Source organism: Melozone crissalis, unplaced genomic scaffold (genome assembly GCF_028551555.1).
Source record: "Melozone crissalis strain CALT ecotype California unplaced genomic scaffold, PUWL_Pcris_2 ptg000042l_1, whole genome shotgun sequence".
Lineage (NCBI taxonomy): Eukaryota > Metazoa > Chordata > Aves > Passeriformes > Passerellidae > Melozone > Melozone crissalis.
This window is the reverse complement of record NW_026535820.1, coordinates 65,027,778-65,051,975: the sequence shown is the minus strand read 5'-3', so window position 1 is coordinate 65,051,975 and position 24,198 is coordinate 65,027,778. Positions and strand designations below refer to the sequence as shown.

Below are 24,198 nucleotides of genomic sequence, written 5' to 3'. Positions count from 1 at the left end.
TGTATTATAGAAGTTTTATTTTGGAATTACTGAAAAGCACACCTTATCCAGTATTTTTTTCACCCTATGAGATATACACGTCATATTAAAAAATACAAGTATTATCTTTTCTTTATGCTTCAAGATACAAGGGATCACAAGAACATACATCTTTTTCAAATCCAGGGTAGAAGTTTTGTAAATGAGCATTCTACTGGAACTATCAAGTACTGTTACTCTGAAAATAAATGCTCTCTGCAGTGATTAAAAAAAGATTTTAAAATATGGGGAAATGTTTAAAAAAATTTCTACAGATTATTAGCATTTGGAGATGGAAAACATAATAATGATCCTGATTAATGCAGTTCTTTTTTTTCCTTCCTTGGAGATGTTCAGGTCTTAGCCTGAACAGTAGATAACAGAACAATTATCTACAGAACTCGGTGATAATTGTACTGCAAACATTTAATGATTGTTGTCGTGATTCTGGGAAAATTATCACTTTTCAATGTCTATAAAATATGAATTTTTCTAACACATTATTTGCTGCTTTTCAGTCAAGATTCACACATCAGTAAATAACACTCTCCTGTAACAAACAAAATGAAAGCAGTTCTTGGTATATTGCTAACAACATGATGCACTAATTAGTTTGGGGTTGGGGTTTTTATATGTTTGCTTGTTTAATCCTGTATACATGATAATATACAGCAATCCTCATAGAAAAGAGGACAAAAATGCAGTTTCTGTCATGGACAAAAACTTTATAAAAACATAATACAATTAAAATACAAAATAAATATAGTACATGTCAGATTAGTTACTAGTAGCGTTTGAGGTTTCTGGAGACTGAAGAAATTCATACGGATCGTGAACCATGTCTTGCTGTTCTCCAACACTCAGATGAGAGGGGCTTCCTGTTCAATGTGGGAAAAAAATCAAAACTTTAAAAGTACAGAAAAAATTAAGAGATATTTAAACATATAAACAGGATGGTTATTTCACGTTTTCCTTTTAGACTTTTAAAGTAAGATATCTAAATAATATTTAAACAGGAGATTATGAAAAAGAAATCACAAGATTCTTAGTAATTTAGATAATTTTTGGAATAGTAATCATTATGCTATTACTCTGAGTTGATTACTCTGAGTTAATTATACAAAATGCAACTGAGTATCATGCATCCAACATCTTCTACCTTCTCAGAAATTGTTGAGCAGTATGTTAGCTATCATCCCATCTTATCACTGAATTTTACAGTTGACAATGAAATCCTGTTGTAGAATCCCATTTGTTACTTGAACACAACTATGCTGAAGTAAAACAATCATTATATACACCTTAGTGTAACTGACTGCATCAAATGAAAGCGCTTACAGCAATTACTTTAATCACATCTAATAAAAAAATAGGAAATTACAATTAGGGGTCTTAGTTCAGGAGGTTCAAAGTATGTCTTGTTAGTTATCTCTGCCAGGCATATTTAAAAATTAAAACATGATCAGTCAGCACACTGTTTTATCAGAGTAGTTTCCCACAGAGATTTATCTATTACTGTGTGAGTTTAAACCAATTCCAAATAGAGCACAAGTACTGGAACTTCTGTGACACAGCTAACTTTACCAAGATGATGTTGGTCTCTTTCAGAGGTATTGGAAAGGGAGCTCAAATTGGATGATGGCCGGGATCCCACTCTGTCAGCCTGAGCTTCATGAAGGTCCTGAAGCAGTTTTGTTGTTTCATCTAGATGTAGATGGTTATCATCATGCTCAAGCTCCTTCTTCACTTTTCCTAAGAGCCACCAACCAAAACCCATAATTAGCACATGTAAATTGACCCATGAATTACCAAGTCACTATAAAAAAGTTCTAAACTTAACACAAGCATTGTCTATACCCAAATGATCTCAATCTTGCATTTTTCCTCACACTTCTAAAAAGCAACAGCTGCAGACCTGTGCAGTATTGGAAGATGAAGGAAAGTGCCACAAGGAAATGGCTGAAACTGAACTGACTACCAGTACCTAAAAAACTGTAAGAGCTTAATTTGTCTCCCTTAGCTGTAAAATACCAGATATGGACAGACTGGCCTGGGTTGGAAGGGACCTTAAAGGCCATCTCATTCCAACCCCCCTGCCATGGGCAGAGATACCTTTCACCAGCCCAGGTTGCTCAAAGCCCCATCCAACCTGACCTTGAGCACTTCCAGGAACAGGGAACCCACAACTGACACAACTGTGTCAGTGCCTCACCACCCTCACAGTAAATAACACACTTAGTTTGTGGCAAAACAGAGTCAGCAAGCAGATCATTTAAATATCTAACTCAAAATACAGTTAAAACAGAACATGAAACCTATGGAGGCAAAGATATCCGCACCACAGACGATTCTAAGAACAGTATCTTCTCCAGCGACATTGATTTTTAGTAAGTCAAATGAAATTGTGAAATTGGAAAGAACTGCAGGTATGTGCTAATATATGCTATTCTTTCATATGAAGACCTAAAAAACATTCCCTCAACTTTAAACAGGAAGATAAACTCCTTCCTTTCTCTTTCTTAAATGCTAATTTTGCAAGAATTATCATAAGAAGTAATTTCATAAACTCAGTCTGGAAGTCAACTAATCTAGCAGTATGACTATTTACAGAAAGGCCAAAGAAGAAAATATAAGCAGCTTTCAGTGGTGCATGAAATTTATAGTAAGACTGATATGTCTAAACATTATCTATAAAATGGATATTTATTCATTTTTTACTGAACTGCAATAAAATTAGAGTGAGACAGCATAATCAGAACTTACAATTGCTTTTCAAACTGCACCTATGTGAGAAATTTGTAGAAATCTTTTTTCCCTTTAAGGCTTCAATTCGTTTTGTTGTGTTTCATAATACATAGCTTGGCCTCTTTCACATTCAGAACTAAAAGTACCTTAAAACATAAGCAAGTTGTTTGCTTGGATGACATTTTTGAGGACATTTGACTAACTCAGCTGCCTGCAGAAATGGTAACAATACTTGTCGTGGTACTTACAGGATAACTATCAAAGGCATGTATTTGAAACAGTATCCAAATTCTTTCACACAACTGAAGATAAAGTCTATCCAGTGCCAGAAGTTTCTTCCGACTTTTGTTTTGGGATGTTCGGTGTAGCAATATGATTGGGTTTCACATACTTACCTAATTCTCAAGTTTTAAACTTACCTAAACTTACTTACCTATTTCTCAAATTTTAAAAGACATTATATGAAGCAACATAATTTCTGAGTGAAAGCTTCACACCGATTCTTAAAATTTATATTACAAGAAATACAAGCAAAGCTATCAAAATAGTGAGGTACAAATACGTTTGTTTTCTTCAATTGTACAGGAAAAGTTAGCTTGTATAACACATGGATGTCTCAAAGGAAAAACAGAACAAGGTTTCATTTATTAGCCCCGGACTTTTACCACAGTTAAATGTATATTTATAACTACTTCTCAAACCCTTTTTTAAGTCTTAGCAAATCCTGCTGTCATTTTCTCTAAATGGTACAACTAAACCATAACTGATGTCTTCTATATTTAGATACTTACCTAACGAACTTAACATAGAAATATCAAGAGATACATCTGAATACGGCTTCATGGAGAGAAAGTCCAAGTCAGAAGTGTTACTGTCTCCAGCAGATTCTCCAACCTATTAAAATTCAAGAAACAGAAAGATTAGCAAGAGTGACAAGCTGTGATGTTAACTTCACAAAGTTTAATGCACAAATCCATTCTCTCAGAAGTGTTATTTCAACATCTGAAACTGGAACATCCATAGCCATCGTGGCTAACCTGAAATTCAGAGACAGTTCAAAAAGATGCCTGGACATGAATGGCCAGGGATGTGCACAGTAGTCCAAGTCTTTTATCTCATGATCCAGGACTGCTGAAATTCAATTACACACTCAACTCATCCATGTCTCATGGTAGAACCCTAGCAGGTGGAAGTATTACCAGTATCCCTCATCTTCCCCATATGTGAACACTGGATTTATTGAAACTTTTTGTACAGTGGGCCTCCTTCTTGACAGTATCAGCTGGAACTGGTCACTCTAGTATCTTTCCTATACATTTGGATAATGAAATACAGCCTAAACTTTGCAATTCTCCTTCTTTCCAGACCCATTTCAATATTGCTAATGTAATGGACAAAGGAAGAAATCAGAGTCACTAAGCTTCAAAACCTATTCTAAGGGAAATCTCTGAGGATGCCTGATCCAGCAGGAGAATTGAGACACTCAGGTAAACATATTATCAGATATTATCTTTTAGAAATATGGAAATGAAACCTAGCACGTACATCAAATAACTTAACCAGTCACCTTCTAGAGAAATTCACATCTTTCCACAAAACATAAGGAATATTTATAAAACTATGATTTTTTTTTAGTTGCTATAATGTGATCCATATAATTTTTATGTGAATTGCATGAAATGTAGTGCATATCTCCTGTTATCACAAATAATTTGCAAGATAAAACCAGTACCACTTAAAGAAAGATTCTATTAGTAGCTGCAAAAGCATAAGATATGGTTATTTACCCACACTTTCTAATAGACATTTTCCATGGATATGCTAAAACCGATTAATATTAATGGGGTTTTTTCCAATTTTACAGCAGGCTGAACCTCAAATATTGATCAGCAGGTCAAGTATCTTTTTCAGATTCCTATGTGATCTTTCTGCCTGAGACTTAGTTATGCATGCTGAAATAAGTTGAAGAACACTAAAGCCACAAATGAAAACAGACTGAATATCAGATAATTCTTTTCAGTACTGCAACCTTATTCCAGATAATGTAATTTTAATATTCAACCTCAGATTGTGCACTGAAATGAAATAATGTCTCAATACTACTTTTTTGCTTCTGCTTTTTCCCCTGTTGTTTCCCTCCCCTACCCCCCAGCCATTTTACCATAATCTGTTTGGAAGAATCCAGACAGGTATTGCGCAACTTGTGTTCCTCTTTTATAAGAACTGGCAGAACCTAAATAACAAAGAAATACTTTAGATTTCATAGCTTATATTTACTAAGGATGTTCCCTGAGAATGTTTGTGTAATTTACTGTTCTCCACAATGAGGTTGTGGGCCATCACAGAAAACTGCCATATGCTGTGATGTTTGAGTAGAACCTTCACAAAAAACTAAAGACCAGCTTTTCTCTAGGGCAATCATATACAGTCATGCCAACAATTTGTAACTAACCAGGACAGCCTCTCCAGGAATAAGCTAAAGCCTCTCCTTTCTCATATACTCCACTTATCATTCTTTTCTCTATTACCATACAGAACAGAGGCACACTAAATAAAATAAAGAATTGGAATGTTGCAAGCTCAGAGAGCTGAGTAACTTTCTCTACTTTAAACGCCAAAACACTTTTCCCTGTTAAAATCCCCAAACAAACAAAGTATTACCATAACTTACTTTAACTTCATCCAGTGGTTTTACTGGAATGTTTCGCCTCTGGAATGAAAGAATACCAATAACTGCTTATATTGAACACATGAGAAAGACATCTTTCTTGTACCATCTCAAATATAATCAAACCACACACAACAGGAGGCTAGCTAACTTTTAGAGATAGCTAACTTTTTCACATATCTGTAACATAATTAGAATGCAACAGTTGTTGTTCTGAAATATTTTAATATTCATTTTAACTGATCTTTGAGTCCCCTTATACTATTTCTTCTGCTCATAAACTTTATATTCAAATGCAGTATCTTTGTCATTACTTCAGTAACTTCTGATCACAAATAATTCAAAGTTGTACTTCCAGAGATACTAACTCTTACTCAAATGCAGCAGTACAAAATGCTCAAGCATAGAACACCATGTATATGATCACTGAAACACATGTAATTGTGTAAAATCAGTGTATATCCATATATGTCTCAACTAAACAGCATTTTCAAGTGTAAATAGCCATTGACCATTGGAAGGTCCTCAGAAATTCTCACCTGGAACAACATTCATAGAAAAACACGGTAAAAGGCAAAGGCACATTTTATTTTAATGTTAAGTTGACTATGTTGCATACACACGTTTCTATATGTAGAAAAGTATTCAGAATACTGGGTTTTAACTTTTCGAACTAATCTTTTCCATTTCTTCCTGTTATATGTACCATCTTTTTCCATAGGGAAAAAACACCCAGAAAATTCTAAACAATCATCAGTGGTTTTCATTCCATTGTCTCCTTATTTCCAAACACCACCCACCCTACTCCACTTCTAAGTTGGCAAAAATGTAGCATAATCTCATTTCCACCACACCAAGAAGCCTAAGCACTTTCCATCTTCCCACCCTGCCTCCCTTTCTTTATTCTTCAGTCTTTCAGTGTCAGCATTTTAAATAGCAGACAATTATTTCAAACTACAACTGCCTTTCAAAGTGAAGATAACATGAAATTTATCGTCAGAAAATTTGCAGTTTTTTAGCTTATTTTGACTTGGGAATGCAAACAGTCTCACTAGAACCATACACATTTCTGAGAAAACTCTCTTCTCCAATCTTAGTATGCATCTCTTCAGGAAAGTGCTTTTGGAAATAAGTTAAAAGCTTTCCCTGTAGACACACTACATGAATGTAAAATTTAGCTCTGGAGGGTACAGTGGTAATTATTCTGTTTTTTAACTTTACTTCCATGTTTGAAATAACTAATCCTTCCATGAGAAATATATTTTGCTTTTCAATTAAGAAAAAACCCAAAACTTTAACAAAAGGATTGCAATGTAACTCAGAAGTCTGTATGTAAGTCGTGCCATCAAGTGACAAGGCTGCCCAAACTCCATCCAGTTGGTTGAACCCTGCTATGCTGCATCTCCTGTCTCCTCCTTTCTACATTCACATAGTGAACCACATTGGAGAACTGACTTAGCCACAGGAAAGGATTCCTCCTTCAGTCTCTAATTAATTCAGTTCTCTAATTTGGTTTATAGTTGCTTGAACAGCTAGGCTTGCACTGCTTAAACTGGCAGTGGAAAACAAAGCATCTCACACAGTATTAAAAAGCCAATAGGTTCATTCTTATTCTGATGAATTTGTGACACTTCAGTACACCCAGGACACACCTGCTTTAGCTGATAAATAGTTTTGGAATGGTCACCACTAGTGATCTGGTCCAGAAGATCATCAACTATTTTCTTGCTGTAACTTCCAGCATCCTTCACAAATTCTTGTAAGCTAGCAGGAATGGAGATAAGCATTACAGAAAACACTTACTTTCATAAAAACTACTTCAACTTAAAATGTTTTCCCAAATACACTGAGTTACATCTACATTTTCTTTTTCCTTTAACTCTTTTATGCTTCTTCAGGAAAGCAATTAAGGTGGCCAGGACATATAGCTTTTTCTTTTACTTTAATAGCAAAGTAGGTTTACAACTTGTTTTTCACAAGTACCAGCAAATTTTGTCTTGAACTATCATAGATGGTAGGGTAGTGGGTTAAAAAGCAAAACACAAAAGATAAAAAGCTTGAGATTATTTCTTTCCCTCCAAGATCAACAATTTAATGTTAAATGGCATTTTTCTTTTCAAGTAGCATTAAATCTTTTGAAACTCATAGAAAAAACATAATTGTTTTAAAGCCACTGAAATATATTACTTGCCTTTTAAAATTATTTACTGCTGGGTAACACTAAATCTGTGGCAACCTATAATATACTGTGGTTGAAGACCCTAATAAAAAGATCCATAACAACTTTGCAATAAAATAGAATAGCTTAAAAGGCCAAATGGGAAAATCCCCCAAAACTTTCCCCACCTCCAAAAATCCAAAAGTAAACAAACAACAAAAAAAAAAAAAAAACCAAGCCAAGAAGGATGAAAGCCTAGCTTCAAATTTTATAGTGGTTTATTTTAACAATAAGTTCTAGAAAAAAAAAAATCAGGATTTGGAGGCTCTTAGTTGAGATCTAGTTTAAATTTCTTTGCAAAAAATTGCTATGAGAAGGTTGCCTTACCTTAAGGCACACTGGATCCCAGTTTCATCACCATATGCTGAGTATAGAAGCTCTATCTCATCTGGTTTCAGATCATGAAATATAGAGTTGTTTTGCAAAGAAGGTGCTGTATTGGCACTGGTAAGAAAGGTTACTATACAGGTAAAAGACATAACAAATTATTAGCACAAGTGTCAAAGATGACTTGGGGGAAAAAAACAAAGATTGTATTTTCTGAAACAGATACAGAAAGTGCCATGTAGTTTTTCCTCCAACTGAAAGCAAGAGCAGTGTCTCAAGGACACTTCCAGACTCTAGAATCAGCACTATTTTAACCATATAAACAAACATACTACTGAAAAATTAAGAATTAAGTTATCCACCCCATTCCAAGAAGAAAAAGGTTCACGGTCACATTCCCTTCTGTATTTCTACAGTTTGTGTGCATCTACATGTTGGTTGCCAGTCAGTTTCTGGACAGCAGATTAGAAACTATTAAAAACTGTCAATAACATCAGGAAAAAAAAATCCAAAGCCTGCAAAATCTTTGTCAAATGTTGCAAAAATGCAAATGACTGGAAGTTGTTTTTCAACCGTAAGTGCAATTACTACAGAAAAATTATTTCCCCCAGAGGAAATGGACTACCATTATTGGAAATCTTCTAGTGTGGCTATAACACTACCGTAAAATATTAATACATAAACTGCTAATTAAAGTATGTTTAATAAGCAAAATATTCAATTTAATAAAAGCTGCATTCTGCTGTTAATGGAATTATTATATATTATTTTATAACTAAGCAAACTTTCATAATATAAACAGGTATATACCAAAATGATTTTATATCAAGTAATTGCTTGAATATTTAATAAACACAAAGTTAAAACATGGTCTTTGGTAATTACCTTTATTTCTTCGTTCATCTTTGAAGCCCAGTGTAGTGAAGCCAGGTAATAATTTGCTTGACAGTGAACTCAGATCCACTGGGTGAGTTTCTTCCTCTAATAATTTGATTTAAAAGAAGGCTTAGAAAAGCATTTTGTCTTTACAATTTATGACAAGTAATTAGAATTTGCTATTTTAGAGCTGTAATTAACATAAAGACTTAATGTTTTTTAAACTGTACATTAAGGGTAGGTACTGTAATTCAGGTTCTTCATTTAAATTTTAACCTCAACCTATAAATATGCTTCCCTGTCATATTCACAAGATCTATGGCTTAAGTTATTTCTTAATAACTTATTTCACTTTTAAAGTATAGAGTAGCATCTGTAATTATTTTAGTAGCCAATTTACAAACCTTCCATATCCAGATATTACTGAAGTGATAAAAGCAGTCTCTTACAGTCTCTTATGTTGACTAAGGGGTTGTTTGTTTATAGAAATTCATTACCATCACACTTTAAATTGTCAGTGGCATAATTTCAGAGGCATTAAATCACTTTCTTTAGAAATAGGTAATAGGCATGAGAGCAGCCAAAATGCTCAGAAAAATTCCAGAAAAATTTACTACCAGATGAAAAAGAATTTAGCAGGCTTGCATCTCTCAAGGTGATCAGTCAAAAGCATTTATATATTCATCAGTGAAACAAGAGGAAAGCTGTAAAAAAATTCTAATCTTGAAAAGTGCAGAGAAGGAAGTGCTAAATCAACATGATGATTCAAAAAACTATGGCATTTTATTAATTACAAATTTTCAATACTTCTGCATCTTGAATGGAAATTAAAGCAAAGGGAAAGCATAAAACAATATAAATACCATAATAGTAACAGAACAACAACAATAAAGAAAATATCAAGGAACTAAAGAAAAAAAATTGAGCAAAATCTCATAAACTTAAAACTGAAATTTAGCTAATGATTGAAATAAGGTAATAAAGAGGGAAAAGATTATTCCAAATTTGCATCTGTGCATTGCACATTTACATAGAATTGCACCATCTTCATTAACTTTTTGTCATTAGGTATTAACACTACAGTGTTCTTGTAGTAAAAGCTTGTCTTCCAAGCTCTTTGTAAAGTTGTAGGAATGTGTAAGTGCATATAAGGAGGTATTATTTTATCTTCTCACTATTGGCATCAGTAAAACAAAGCATCTGAAGTGTAAAAATAGGGAAGGCAAACAGAGACACCTTTGGGGTGTTTGGGGAAATGGCTGGGGAAATAATGAAAAGAATGAAATTTTTTGAAAAATAAAAAACAATTTAAAAACTCATCTATATTAGGATCTGTATCTACAGTTAAGACTTCAAAATCTCTTAGAACATTTAAGACTAGAAATGTTTGCTTCAAAGACTGTGGCTTTTACCTTCTGCTTCTGGATCAGATGAATTTACTACACTAAACAATAAAGTTCCATCTCCATTTTTTTTCAGATAACCAATCTGTGGACAGAACCAGAGATACAGGAGGAATCATTCAAAACTGTTCACACTCAAAGAAGGAGCTGCCCATTTACAGAGAGAACTATAAAAAGCATTTATAGCTGTATTGCATTGCACTTTGGTATTCCCTTTTTCATACAGAGAACCCTGGGTTACAACTATTTTATACCACTTAGCCAGTGCTTCAGAACAGATTTAGGAGAAGTTCATACATCATATATACAATGTCCTATTCATCTTTCTAAGTCAGATCTAAAGTTTATACCCAAGACAAACCCAATTCCATTGTCATTAGCACGGAGCCAGCCTTTCTGACTGCAAAGTCCAGAACACACATTCTTTTTAGAAGCAGATCTGTAACTTATCCACAAACAAAGTCACTGCTTATTTTCAAATATAGACTGAACTGCTTGTTTTCATGTCTCACCCACAACTTTCTCTAATGAGAAGTACTTTTATTAACACACTACCAAATTCTTCAAGAGGAAGAAGTGCTGTGACAGACCTACTGAAGCAGCTGAAGACAGATGTGAAAGACAACAGAGCACAGCAGGGTCTATAAAGTTAGAGCCAGATCTGATGCAACAAGCAAAGCTAATGTCAGAAACTAACTACACATGAATTGAGAAAAAAAACATTGTAACCTCTCAATATAAAGGGAAAATGAAAACTGTTCTCTCACTACAAAAATATTAGTAAATACTTCTGAGGAAATGAACAATAAATCTCTCCTATTTTGTTTTCTATCCCCTTCCATCCGAAAAATTTTAAAACTCTCTCCGTACAGGAGGCCAAAGCTAATACTGGCATACAATAAAAACAGAGGTGAGAGATGCTGGAAAGAGAACGAACAACATCTTCAAGTGATGGCAAAAGTTAACAAGAGCTGAATTCCAAGAACATACCAGGGTTACTGAGATTCAGTGGGACATGCAGTGGGGCTGCCAAGCTGACTTAACAGCCTTAGCAACTAAGAGCTGCACACCTTGAGAAACTTCCTTGAACAGTGCAAAACTGACTGAATCACTCAATGGTATTGCTTTGAAGGGATTTTAAAAGCCACTCTACTTTGGAGGTTTCAAATAGACTTCAATTCTAACAAGTCTTCTCATTATCCAAAGAAACAGAAATACATTTCAAACTAAGCCTCCACCCACTACTCTTTGCAGTTTTATTTCATAATCCAGTTGAGCCTAAACTGACTGCATAATCAGGGCCACTGCCCAAGAAATGGACATTTAAGTATGAAGACACAACATCACTTCTGCTTCAAAGTAAAGTTTCTTCTGCAATAGTTTTTTAAAGAGGTGGAAAATGCAGATGTGGACACATCCTGATTCCTTTCTCGACTGCAGTGACCACTAGAGTGACAGATGAGAAATGGGAGCAAAGGTGGGAATAAGTGTCCATAAAATTCAAGGGAAAGAGAGAAAAGGGATCTCAGTACAGATCTGTAGCGAATGCCTGGAGCATTCACTCCAATCCTAGCACAAGGAAATGACAGAATCCACCACTATCATCACAGAGCTAAAAACCCAGAGCTAAAAAAAAACCGATCCTTCAGAGAAAACGGCACCAACAGCACCACCAAGCTTGTCCTTGGAAGAGCACAAAACCCAAATACATGGAATAACATCAGCATCACATTTAGGACTGTAAAACTTGCTATCTAAACCTACTCAATGAAAGATCTTTGTATTTGGTACTCATGCTACAGCTGACAGCTACTGTTTGTAAATGCAAAACTACAAGACTTTACAAACTCTCCTCATTAAAACCAGTAATTTAACACTAAAAGTATGTCAATTCCTGGGGGGGAAGGGAGGGGAGAGAAGGGGAATCCTAATAGTTCTTCAACCTATGCTGTAGCTTGCTTTTTCTGAGGTTGCAACAATAAGAGAAGTGTGATGTTATTTTAATCACTTTCAGTGCTAAAGGCTGCAATTCAAGATGGAACATTTCACTGTTTCCTGTAAGTGAATTTCCAAAGAGAGAACCTGAGATTGACTTAGGACCCCTTACAGTGGCTTTCAGTGGCAACTAAAGATAGACAACAGCAGTATCAGTACACCACACAGAACACACATCCCAGATGCTCCAGTCCCAGGCAGCCTAACAGTAAAGTCTGTTTCCTAATGTGAAACAAAACATTCAAGAGTCAGGCACAAACTGGAACTGCAAACTGCCATGTGCAGTAGACCTTGCTGTTGGGTAGATATCGATTGATCCTATCCCGAGCTTCATCTGCTGCATGTTCCACTAGTGCCAGGACATGTTCCTCAGCAGTGCTGTCTGTCAGGCTGCATGCATTCCCCTCAGGTTCAAAAATGCAGCTAAAAAAGAGAAGAAGAGGAGCTGTAGCAATTAAAAGCTAAAACAAAACAAAGGGCTGAATTCTGGCTTTGCTTAATAGAGCAATCAGTCCCACTCTTCTCCCAGTGTCAGTCTACCTCAGCACTTAAGTGGAATTATAATCATTATAATCATATAATCATTACAATCATATTATGAAGTTTTGTAGCAGAAGCTGTGAACTACAAAACTACTGATTTCAAAAATGTAATTGTTTCTGTATCCTGATGAAAATAAAGTATAAAATGAAGCACAAAACAGAGATTGGGAGTAGAACTGGCAATTATACAAGGTGAATGCTGTATGCATCCTTAGTCTCCCGCATGCACGTATACACTATTTTCAAAAATTACAAACAGGAAGATGCAGAAAATAAATTATGTAATGAGAGATAGAAACTGCTGCTTATCAGAGAAAAACCTAACAGGCTGCATTTATGATGATTATGTCATATAGCTGCCTTCAGAAGTAGGACCAAACTCCCAGTCTAAAAGGGAATCCTATAATTCCTATGTTTTCAGTATCGGCGGTTAGCATTCCTAACCTGTATCAATCACAAAACTGCTTGTAACTGAAATTACAGAATTTATCTTTCAGTAGATCCCTTTTCATTAGAGCTCCAAACCAATAAAGTCGTAGCAAATAAGCATACCCAAGGATGGAACAGGACATAGCTATCACATAAAATCAGGAAAAGGCAGTATCATAAAAAGAAGTGTGAAGATATCATAGAATATGGCAGTCTTCATTATATTTTATATATAAAATACATGTTGTAAATCAAAGTATTTCAGGGCATTATATGGACATTAGACACTAGGGCCAAACACCTTAGGTACTGGGTAGAGCATCTCCTCACACCAAATCCATTTCTCTCTCCTGGGTTATCTTCTTCCATTTGCTTAGCTAAGAATTTCTCTCTGTATAGAGATTCAGATCCGATACACAAGTAAGTTTTGCTATTAAAGACAATAAAAAGATCACAGGATCACACTATTACGAGACAAATGTGTTATACTATTTTGTTTCATCGAAACTTTAAGAAAGGGTGTACACAGCAGGAAACTCCTCAACAACTCACACTTTCTATCACACACTACAGAATACTTAAAGGACAAGAATTTTGAGAGAATGTTCAGAAGATTGTAACATCCTAAAAAAAATTTTCAAAAACTATTTAAACATTAGGATGTTCAAGTGATCAAGTCACTTTTTCCTCTATATAGAGGTCTAAACTGCTTTAACACTTTGTAAACATTGACTTCAACTCCTCTGTTTGTAACCATAAATATGAAAGCAAAAATATCTGCTATTAGGTTTGATTTTCCCCTCTCAAGGTCTTATTCTTCATCAAAAAACACAGTATCAATCCTACAGATGCAAAAATACAAGTATTTAAAAGTTCACGTTACTTAGAAAAAAACTAATTTCAACTACTAAAGTTACACAGATACTGAGAGGAACAGAAAAGTAGATTTATACTACATCTGATTGCTGATAAACTGGTACCAGGATGTATGTTAATGTAGATGGCAGTCTCAATTTCTTGTTCTGTGACGAAGGACAAAGTTACTTTTGTGGTAGAGTTTATGCAAGAATTAGTGCTGGACACCACACAAACCAAATTATTTTGTCTTCTAAAAAAACAGGAACAACCAAAAACCAAAGCACCTACCCCTCAAGACTTTGAAAGGTGCTTTCAGTTGAATTCTATCCACAATCCATTAAACAAAGGAGAAATTATACCTTCTCAATTCTCTATGATACAGGAAGAGATTAGTTTCTGTATGTTATCATCAGAATAGCTTCCACCACAGGTAATTACTGTTGAAAATTATTTTTGAAGATACATGTTGCAGTCTTCTATTTCCAAAAAAACCCTAAATCAGAATACCACTTCTTCCATCAGCAATAAGGATTACAAAAATGCTGGAAGTGTAAAAAATGAAAAGTGGCTCATGAGAACTGTAAAGCTCACTTTTTAAAAAAAATGAAACAAGGTATATTTCACTTTTGTTACTTTGAGGATTTAAAAAGAAACCTGCAGAACATATCTACATGATCAGATTATTTACAACATGACTAGTGGTGCCCTGTTGCAATATTTTTCCCCACAAAATTCCAACTGGTATAATGCTTTACAATTTAAATTCAGTCTATCTTTGGATGCCTATGCAAGAACACCGAATAAGATAAGTTGCTTGTATATCATGGTTTCTGCTAAAATCTCATAAAATAAATTTATGAAATTCAGATTAAAAAAATTAGATTATTAGCATTAGATTTTAGTTATAAAAAGATGAATTTGTAACATGGAGGTACCTATTAGCTGGAGGATTACTATTGCACTAGCAATGTATTTTACCACTAAGTTAAGTAAGATTTCACTGGGGATATGTTATCATCTGCTCCAGAAATAATCTCCTGTACTTTCATAACCTGCCAGACAAGGTTAAAGTTAAATAAAATCACTCACTGATCTGGGGCCACTTTGCCCTCCTGGGAAGAACCTCTTACACTTTGATGAGACTACTTTAGGAAAGGAAAAAAAGGAACAAAATGCAAAAGGTATTTGTAGCTATACCCAAAATAACATTTTAAACCATCATGAGAAGAAACCAGTCATTATTTAATACAGATATAAAGAATGAAAACATCTCTATAGATATTAATTTTAACTGTTTGAAAGAATACGCAGTCATCTTTTGAATTGTTTGCTTCAAGTTAGGAATCACTGGGTTATCAAACAGGTTCTATAAATAAACAAATAAAATCCAATAAAATTGCCCACTTATCCTATGGACCTCAAGGAAAAATGCCAAGTTTTTTCCCTCAGCTCTTTCCTGCTGTGTAATGCTACGAAAGCTGCAACAAACCACTAAGCATGCCTATTAAAACCTTTACCTAATAACTTCTTTATTTTGCTTTTTGGATTTCTTGGTAGTCTCTGCTTGTACAGGAACAACTTCAGGAACAGGTTCTTCAACTGCTATGTCTTCATCGCCCAAAAGAGCTGCCTGCTGAGAAAAATCCATGTCCTGCATAAACGACATGCTGCGCTTCAAAGCTAACAGCCGTTCCTAGAATCAGAAAGGACAGAGCGGCAGGGACTTAACCTTTCCCTCATAGCCAAGATGCTATGATAATGGGATGGGATGGGATGGGATGGGAATGGCCATGGCCTTATTTTGTTCTTAATCTCGTTTCCAATGGCGATGCAACATGATTTGGTCATGGTAGCATGGCATCAGAATTTCTGCAGCCCAACTATCAAGAGAGAAACAAACAAACAAACTGCATATGCAAAACCAACTATTTTACACAAAACTTACCATCACTGTAAAACATGCACACACACACATTTGTGCACACACAGAGCAGCTCACAAAAAATCCTTCATTTGACAAGCCAACAACTGTATCTGAGTAAAAAGTATTAGCTGAAAACTCCCCAACACCTTCAAAAAAGTAATGCTTTCTTGTTTACACAGAGATAAAACTTAAATGAGATCTTGCTTCCAAAAGTTTCAGCCCGAAGTAGGATTTTTCTATAGAGTTGCATATATGTGGATTCTAACTGCTTCCACTGAAATAAGCTCTTACAGACTTCAGTGGTGCAGGTAAGGTTGAGAAATAAGTAAAAATTACTGGGTTATAACAAAAATGCCATCAAGCCCTTAAATATAGCAGCACTAACTGGCACTGCTATAATTCATCACAGATGGATGAAACATTTACCATTGTTACTTTGTCCCTTTTAAGTATGGTAACATAAAAACCTCCAAAATTTCTGCTTTTTGTTTTTAATTGGTCTCTTACTTTGCTCATCATCTTAAAGCCTGTGTGCAGTATCTTCTTGGCTAGCTTGTAGTAAACAGTATCTGGTCTGTTGTAAGTCATTGCATTATCACACATCAGTTTAAAATCAGCCTGTAAAATACAAGACAAAAGAACTGTAAACATTTCAGGTCCTTGGTTAAATGACTGGAAGATATCACTCCATCTTGGCAGCTCTTTGAAGAACACAGCAATATTCTAGGAGCAGGCTCATAAACACAAACCAAAAGCAGAACTGCAAAGGTTTGAGCCTCTTCTACCTCTCCAAGATGCTCAGTTTCCTTTGGAACAGGCTTTTGGTTTTAAAAACCACTCTCTTTCCTGGATGCCAAACATAACAACTTCTCTTTAACCAAGTGGACCAAACGGACTAAATGGACCAAACACTAGACCGAGCTACCAAGGTGACTTTTTACAGCATTACAAGCCCTCTGCCTTCAATTATCAAAACCATGAAAAAGGCAGAAATTGAGAGGGTGACATGGACAAGCAAACTATGGCCCAAGAAGCAGACAAAGAAGTGCATGTAAGCTACACTGCCAGTGATGGCCTTTCAAGTGCTGCAGAAACAGCCAGTCTTTTGCTTGCCCAACTTTGAAGCAGATCCTTTTTTTACTGAAGCAAAACGAATGAGTGTTCTGCAGAAATTGCCCCTCTTTTAAATGCAGGACAGAGTGCTTTCAGACCCTACTCTTAGACAGATTATTCATTGTCTTGTGACTAGCCTCAGCTAGTTATATCAGACAGGTAACCTTTTGAGCAGACTTTGTTTCAGAGGTTAAAAACCTACAAACTTTATTTCTGTATTAAGGTTATGGCTCTGTAGTTCTGTGTAATTAGGTACCCTCATGTATCTAGTAAGGGAGTCCAATTCCTTTTTTGCTCTAACATGGGCAGACTTTTAAGAAAACTTTTATCACTCCTCTGACAACCAGCAGAAGCTAAGTCCTTGAAGAAAAAAAAAGTCAGTCTAAAAAATACTGCCATTTTCTTTTTTTTTAGGTTTCTATCCCACCAGTTTCAATACTGCAACCTTGCCTGTTACTTAACAGTTACAGAGCTTCCTATAAATCTCTATAGCATATTTAACAAAACAGGGTAATAATCTTTGTCAAAGCATCTGTAAGAAATGTAAACCATTCTTTGCTCACCTTGCCGGACCTTTCAAAAAAAAGAGATTAACCCTGAGAAATAAGCCAATGCTCTCTTGCTGAGGCTACCATCATATCAACATCGGTCTAGGAAAAAGCAATTCCAAAAGCTGCTAATAATTCATGACCTTCACAAATCAGTTAAAGAAAACTCCTCTCCTTCAGGAGGTACCAATACTATGAAAAAATTTCTTACTGCACTGTCTGTGAAACCATGATGTATCTAATAAATTATTTCAGAAAAAACAATATGATTAATAACTAAGTTAAGCTGCAAATAAACTTGCCAAGTAAGTTTCTGCCAGAAGACAATTTCAAATGAAGTTATATAAAAACCAGAATAATTAAAGATAAAAAATATGTAATTGCTCTTTAGTCATATACAAGATGCTCCAGTATATCTGCAGGTTTCTTGCAGACAGGTCCAAATTACATTTAAATCAATCTAACAAGGTCTAGATTAAAAAAAGGAAAAAAAAAAGCTCAGTGGTTTAAGTCTTGGTGATAATCTTACTCCTGTCGAAGTTTAGCAAAAAACTAAATTCCACAGAACTTTAGAAGATCTTCTTGGTTTCCACAGTAATTTATAGAAGATTGTAGTAGAATATGACAGATTATTTGTAACACACTGAATATACAAAAGTGCTCAGTTCTGAAAAAAATGAGCATTGATTAATGTAACAAAGGCTTCTGCAGTTAAAAACAATGTTCAGTTTCTTACTAGTTGTGAAATATCTAAATCTTTATTAATTCACCTTGAATTCAGTGACTGATTTGTATTCATTTGCTGCAATTTTTTCCTTCATTGTACCAAAATCCATAGGGTGTTTTATTATCATGGAATACCCAGGAGCAATGGCATCCGTGACTGGAAAAGCAAAAAACCCATGAGGATCTTTCCTAAAAATAAAAACAATAAATTTAAATTTACAGCAGGCAACAAAACAATCCTTGCTTTTGCATCACATTAATAACACAACAGTACTACTAAAAAACCAAAAACTACTAAAAACATTCTCATAAAATAGATCCATGTTTGAAAAATTTCCTGATAAAGGAGAGCATTGTAATTTCACATATGTAGACTTATTTTAAAAAGAAATTCTTGAAAATTTTCATTAAAAATGTCTTTCAATTCAATTCTATGATCAAATGGTCAATTCAAGATAGTTCACGTATTTCTTAATTAATTCTTGTATTTTTTCCGTGTCTCTACATTCCAACTTGGTCTTTTGGCCTCTTGTGGAAAAAGCTCAATTCTTCTTGTTCATAAGGTCCTCTAAAAATAAATACGTTTGATTTTTTTAACTGGTTCCAAATTCAGCTTAGTGCTACAAAATAAAAAAGGAATTTTTTTTTAAACATGAGGTGCAGGTTTAAGAAAACAATAAAATAAAAAGCCTCTCCCAATTCAGAAGATTATCATGTAACCAGGTCCAAATTTGCTTTGTATCTGACAGTGGACACTGAATAAAATAAAATTTAACTAAAACAGTCCAATCTTTTAAAGTAATGTAGAATTATAACTGGCTTTTAATCTCTAAACTAAGTCATTAATATTTAATAAATTTATAATGGCAATGTATAATTTGCCCAAAACACTTATTTCCCTGCACAATGTTAGAATTGCAAACTTGGTAATAATTGTCCTCAACTTATCTTTAAAAACAACCAGGTCTGACATGGTTGCAAAGGTTAACAAATATCTTACAGTCAGTCACCAGGCACTACTTTCAAACAGAAAACCAGGATATGAAGTTGCCAGGTAACACATACAAATATGCACCAGACAGAGCCTACACAGTTGAAGATACAAAAACATTTACTACCTTTGAAGCTGGCGAAGGAAGTGTTCCAGTAATTGCTGGATTGGTGTGCTCTCATTTTCAGCTGCATTTTGAGATGAAAACCCAGATAAGTGCAATGAAACCACATATGCAGATATTTTTTTTATTTAAAAATATAAGTACCAGAGAGAAAATCTCACTACAAGTACAGCTTGTACTGATCTGAAGCCGAATGTATGAACATGGATTTCAAAGCAGAAGCACATCAGGTATCTAACACACAGTACCTTTTTTTTCTTCCTTCATTTTCTGAGTTTTTTTTCTTATCATAGTAAAACCTAGTACCCATTAAGTCAGATGTAGTGCTAAATTTAGCAGCTCTAAGAATATGTATTAATAAGATTAAAATAATTACATTATATATTTCTGCAGAAAAAGTGAAACTTGGTTGCTCAAATACTGCAGTTGGGAAATCCATATTCTTACAACATGTTCGCTGTGCAATTTTCATGGTTTCAGCATAAACTCCATGCAATTCTATAAGCCTTTTAATCACAGAGTGACAAACAGACACAGCTTTACTGGCAAGAGAGGCAACAACTACAATTTCACTTCCTGTACAGATCACACAAGAAACACTACATGTTAATGACCTGTTACTTCAGAGACTGGCTTTAAGTGACATTTGAAACATTAATGAAGCATCAAGAATTGAAAATTCAACTCTCCCTGACAGAGGAAAGACATTTCTTTCTTAAGCAGAATGGGTCAGGTAATTTATATGCTTTCCAATACCATTTTACAACCAGATGAAAAGAGAATAAAATGGGAATAGTTTTTATCTTGTCAGTTTTTAAGGCTCCTGACTACCCAGAAACATAAAACTCTGATCTGAAAATTTCAGTTACTTTGACAGCTGACGGCCACTATTCCTCAATTTAATGTGTGGTCACAATTATAAAATTCCTTCGGATTACTTGACTAGTCAAAGGGCAGTATTCCAAAGACAAGACTCACAATATTCCTAATGACACAATTTTTTGCTAGTAGGTTCCATTTTCAGGCTTATGTATAACTGAGATCACGATGTAATTGAAAATTCTCTAAAGTAAAGGTTTCCACTGAGCAATGCTGAGTTTTAATTATCAAGCAATGACAACTGAAGAAAAAGCAAGGCAAAATCTCAAAAGATCAAACATGCAGAAGTTGCCACCCACAACTGACAAATATTCTGGCTGGTGATAAGAATTAGAGAAGATTTGTAAATTAAAAATAAGACTGGTATGTGGTGTCTACAGTCTTTAGAGATACACTATCACAACTTCCTTTCCATGAGAATAGAGATGCTCCACATAGGTTAGAAAGCCAAAAAATATAAAAACAACACCTAAGAAGTCTCCATGAGAGTTTTTTCCCTTGAAATAAATGAAACTTAGTTTCAGGCATTCTGATCACTATGGTGTAAATGCTAAGGAGAAGGAATCAGGGGAGCACTATGTGTAACACCTTCATAATGAGGTTTACCCTGCCAAGGAACAGAGGCCAGAAACAGATGTCCTCAGCAACATCAGTGATCTGAAAATAAACCTACTAAAACATGGAAGCACCAAGAGGAATATTGACTTTTCAGAGAGCAGAAAGTTCTGGATGTTGGAAAAAGTCAAGTTCCTATATTTCAGTAAATCTTTACAAAAATTTTATCTTTGACAAAAGCTTTGTTTTGTGTGCTTTTAAAAAGAACCAAAATAATTTAATCTTTCACACTGTTCACCTGGCTGAGTTCTGCATGCTCTGACAGGACGATCTGGAGGAGGTTCAACCTCCACCTTTTTCCCAGGATCAAAGTCATCAGTTTCTCCTTCAGTGTCACACTGTTCCTTCTCCCTTTTCCTCTTTTTCTCTTCCTAGGACAACAGAGAGAAGACATATTTTAGAGGGATGTGCAATCCCACACATCAAAAGGCAAGAAACTGCAATGTTTTTAATTTGGAATACTCATTCAATATCCAAGTCATAATACGGTTTAAACAATATTGCATATATTTTCACTATCACTTCTTCAATTTTCTTCTCCAATTAAAACTGTTCATCTTTTGCTACTTTGTACTTGATAAAGTATTGTTCTATCATTCTTGCATGTTTATTGAAAATAAAAATTCTGAAGCTATTCATATGTAAAACTGCATGATAATAAGCTACACCAGAGAGCAAAGAAAGTTAATTGACTATTGAGTAAAGATCAATCTGTGGCTCCGCTCTCATCAATGTATTTTTGTTGTTTGTCACATTAAACAGAAATGAGTAAAATATATGACAACTCAGCCAACAAAAGAACCATAAAAATCAGTGGAGGCAATTAATGATCTCTTTCTGAGTTTCAAAGCAAAGGAACATCTAAGTCATTCCTGAAATTCCACAATCATTATCCACATTTGCACAGAAAAGCACACTTTCATTAACCTTCCTTAGCCTATTGTTTGATTACTTAAAGATCCATTGGCTTATTCTGAATGTATTAATCATGAAGTTCTGTGAAAAAAATCCAAACAACCCCCATCCCACAAAGTAAAGGCAATTGATACTGCAAAATCTTGTACATTTCAAGTCCCAGCCTGAAACATCTGTACTAAGAAAATTGTGCACTGTCTGTGCTGTATTTAAGAGCTTCTGAACGATCCTAAAAGATTTTTTTGTTAGGCTTGTATTACTTGGAACTGATAGATGTTAGCCACAAACACACACAAATTAGCACCAAAAAAACTGTCACACAAGAACAGTAAAACTACATGACAGGAAAGAATTAAAAAAGCAGAAAGGTCAGAGAACCATTATTACACAAAAGAAATACTCTTAAAATTGAATTGTACAAGTAACTGTGCTGTCAATGCCTCACTATTGATTTTAAACAAACTCCCCAATGCTCAACACAGACAACTAAGTTGACCACCCTACTTACTACTAACAAAGTCACAAAGCCCAGCACACAGATTATTCCAAGAGCTAACGATGTAATATACCACAGTACTCAAGAGTTCAGAAGCTGTTTTGAGTAAACATATCAGTGTCCAGTAACTTGGCACATCTCCAAAATGTAAGCACAGCCTGGAATTGAAAAGCTGAAAATACCCCTCCCTAAAACAGTAGCAAAACATGTTTGTGAACAGGCCAAAATACAAAAGATCCAACTGAAAACCAGAAACATTTATTCAAAGCAAATAAGTAAGGAAAATAAAAAGTTATAAGAAGGAAGCTTTTACTTTGTTCATAGAATCATCACAAAAGGTATCCTGTAAATAGCAGAAGTACACCAACTCACACACAAGGGTTTTCTACATTTCTGAAATGCTATCTCCAGACAATAAGCTTCTTGTAACAGTGATTCAAACAAAGTTCTGCACCAGATTTTAGACCTCATAAACAAGCATGAAGGCTGGTGTGCCTGAATTCTAAAAATCACAGCTTACTTTTCTCTTTCTTCTTTCCTCATCATCTAGATGCTTTTCTTTTTCCTTCTCTGACTTTTTCTTCTTTTTTTTCTTCTTTTCTTTATGTCGTTCTCGCTCATGATCCGATCTATCATCGTAGTAACTAGAGTCATGCCCTGACCCAGAGAGTTCAGTGACTTCACTGCCTCCAACTTTAAGAACCAGCTTTAAGGGTTTTTCCAAAGGCTTGTCCACATAATCTAAATTTAAAAAAATAATAATAATCAATAAATACACAGGGAGCAATTACAGAATCAGTCACACAGCAATTACAGAATCAGTCTCAATTAGGTCAGAAAAGACCACTGAGATCAAGTCCAATCTATAACCAAACACTACATGTCAACTAGACCATGGCACTGACTGTCACATTCAGTCTTTTCCTAAGCACCTCTAGGGACAGAAACTCCAGCACCTTTCTGGCACCCCATTCTAATACATAATCACCCTTTTTGTAAAGAAATTCTTTCCCAACGTCCATCCTGAAGCTCCCCTAGTGCATCTTGAGGCCATGTCCTCTCGTCCTGTGGCTGGTGGCCTGGGAGAAGAGACCGACCCCCACCTGGCTACACCCTCTTTTCAGGCAGCTGCAGAGTGACAAGGTCCCCCCGAGCCTCCTTTTCTCCAGGATAAACACCCCCAGCTCCAAAACTTCTTCTAGAACTACTGATTATAAGAATTCGCTGCAAAACAAAAATACACACAATACATTTGGAGAGAAAAACAAAAGCCAAGGCTAATAAGTCCAAGCTAGCAAACAGTCGTTCTGCACATCACGAATTGTAATGTTCCACAAACCTGCAAGACATTAGAAAACGGGTCTTCGGCCTCCCTTAAAACCGTCGCAAAGTCCTTGCAGAGCAACGTGAAATTAAGCATCACTCAAGCACCGCAGCGACGGAATCCCCTCAGGAGCGGCCGTGGGAAGCACGGAGACGCTCCGGCTCACACTGCACCGCCCGCCCCGCGTTCCTCGGGCCGCCCCCGCCGCCGGCAGCCTGCGCAGGGACGCCGGGCCCCGCCGACAGCCGCGCCGGGGGAAGGGACGGACGCGTCCCGGGTACAAAGAGGCCCCCCTAGTCCTTACCGCTGTAGGCGGTGGCGGAGGTCGAGCGCCATTCTGCCTTCTCGGCTTTGTGCTTCTTGTGTTTCTTCCCCATGGCGGAGCCGCAGCCGGCCCCGCCGGAAGCGCTGGGGCGGGCGGCCCCCCCCCGCTCGCCACGGAGGAAGATCCGGGTGAGTGGCCG

At 35.7% G+C, this 24,198-nt stretch overlaps 1 protein-coding gene across 3 annotated transcripts; it reads right to left on the bottom strand.

Annotated features, from left to right (window-relative positions):
* BRD9 (bromodomain containing 9) lies at nucleotides 1-24,171 on the bottom strand. 3 transcript variants are annotated; one of them, XM_054285373.1, is made up of 18 exons: nucleotides 24,039-24,171; nucleotides 22,931-23,151; nucleotides 21,238-21,370; nucleotides 19,509-19,569; nucleotides 18,435-18,579; nucleotides 16,511-16,621; nucleotides 15,597-15,772; nucleotides 13,523-13,612; nucleotides 12,541-12,673; nucleotides 10,265-10,340; nucleotides 8,862-8,957; nucleotides 7,977-8,109; nucleotides 7,084-7,195; nucleotides 5,435-5,473; nucleotides 4,925-4,996; nucleotides 3,555-3,657; nucleotides 1,603-1,770; nucleotides 1-896 (listed from the first exon to the last, which is right to left on the bottom strand). In XM_054285373.1, exons 1-18 carry the CDS (start codon nucleotides 24,109-24,111, stop codon nucleotides 796-798), a joined length of 2,043 nt encoding a protein of 680 aa, XP_054141348.1. In that variant the 5' UTR covers nucleotides 24,112-24,171; the 3' UTR covers nucleotides 1-795. The 3 variants fall into 3 exon arrangements, with proteins under 3 accessions (XP_054141348.1, XP_054141347.1, XP_054141346.1); XM_054285372.1 differs by lacking the exon at nucleotides 13,523-13,612 and having other exon boundaries at nucleotides 15,597-15,712; XM_054285371.1 differs by lacking the exon at nucleotides 13,523-13,612 and having other exon boundaries at nucleotides 24,039-24,170.
* Between the last annotated feature and the right edge of the window lie 27 nt (nucleotides 24,172-24,198).

Bases quoted from the DNA above. Each gene is read 5' to 3' on its own strand.
- BRD9 (XM_054285373.1), bottom strand. From the start codon at position 24,111: ATGGGGAAGAAACACAAGAAGCACAAAGCCGAGAAGGCAGAATGGCGC. The intron at 12,674-13,522 runs GTGTTTGGCCCT...TCTCTTTTTTAG, and splicing joins TGCTCTACCCAGTACCTAAG to CTGCATTTTTGAACCTGAGG. The intron at 8,958-10,264 runs GTAAAAGCCACA...TCAAATTATTAG, and splicing joins ATCTGATCCAGAAGCAGAAG to AGGAAGAAACTCACCCAGTG.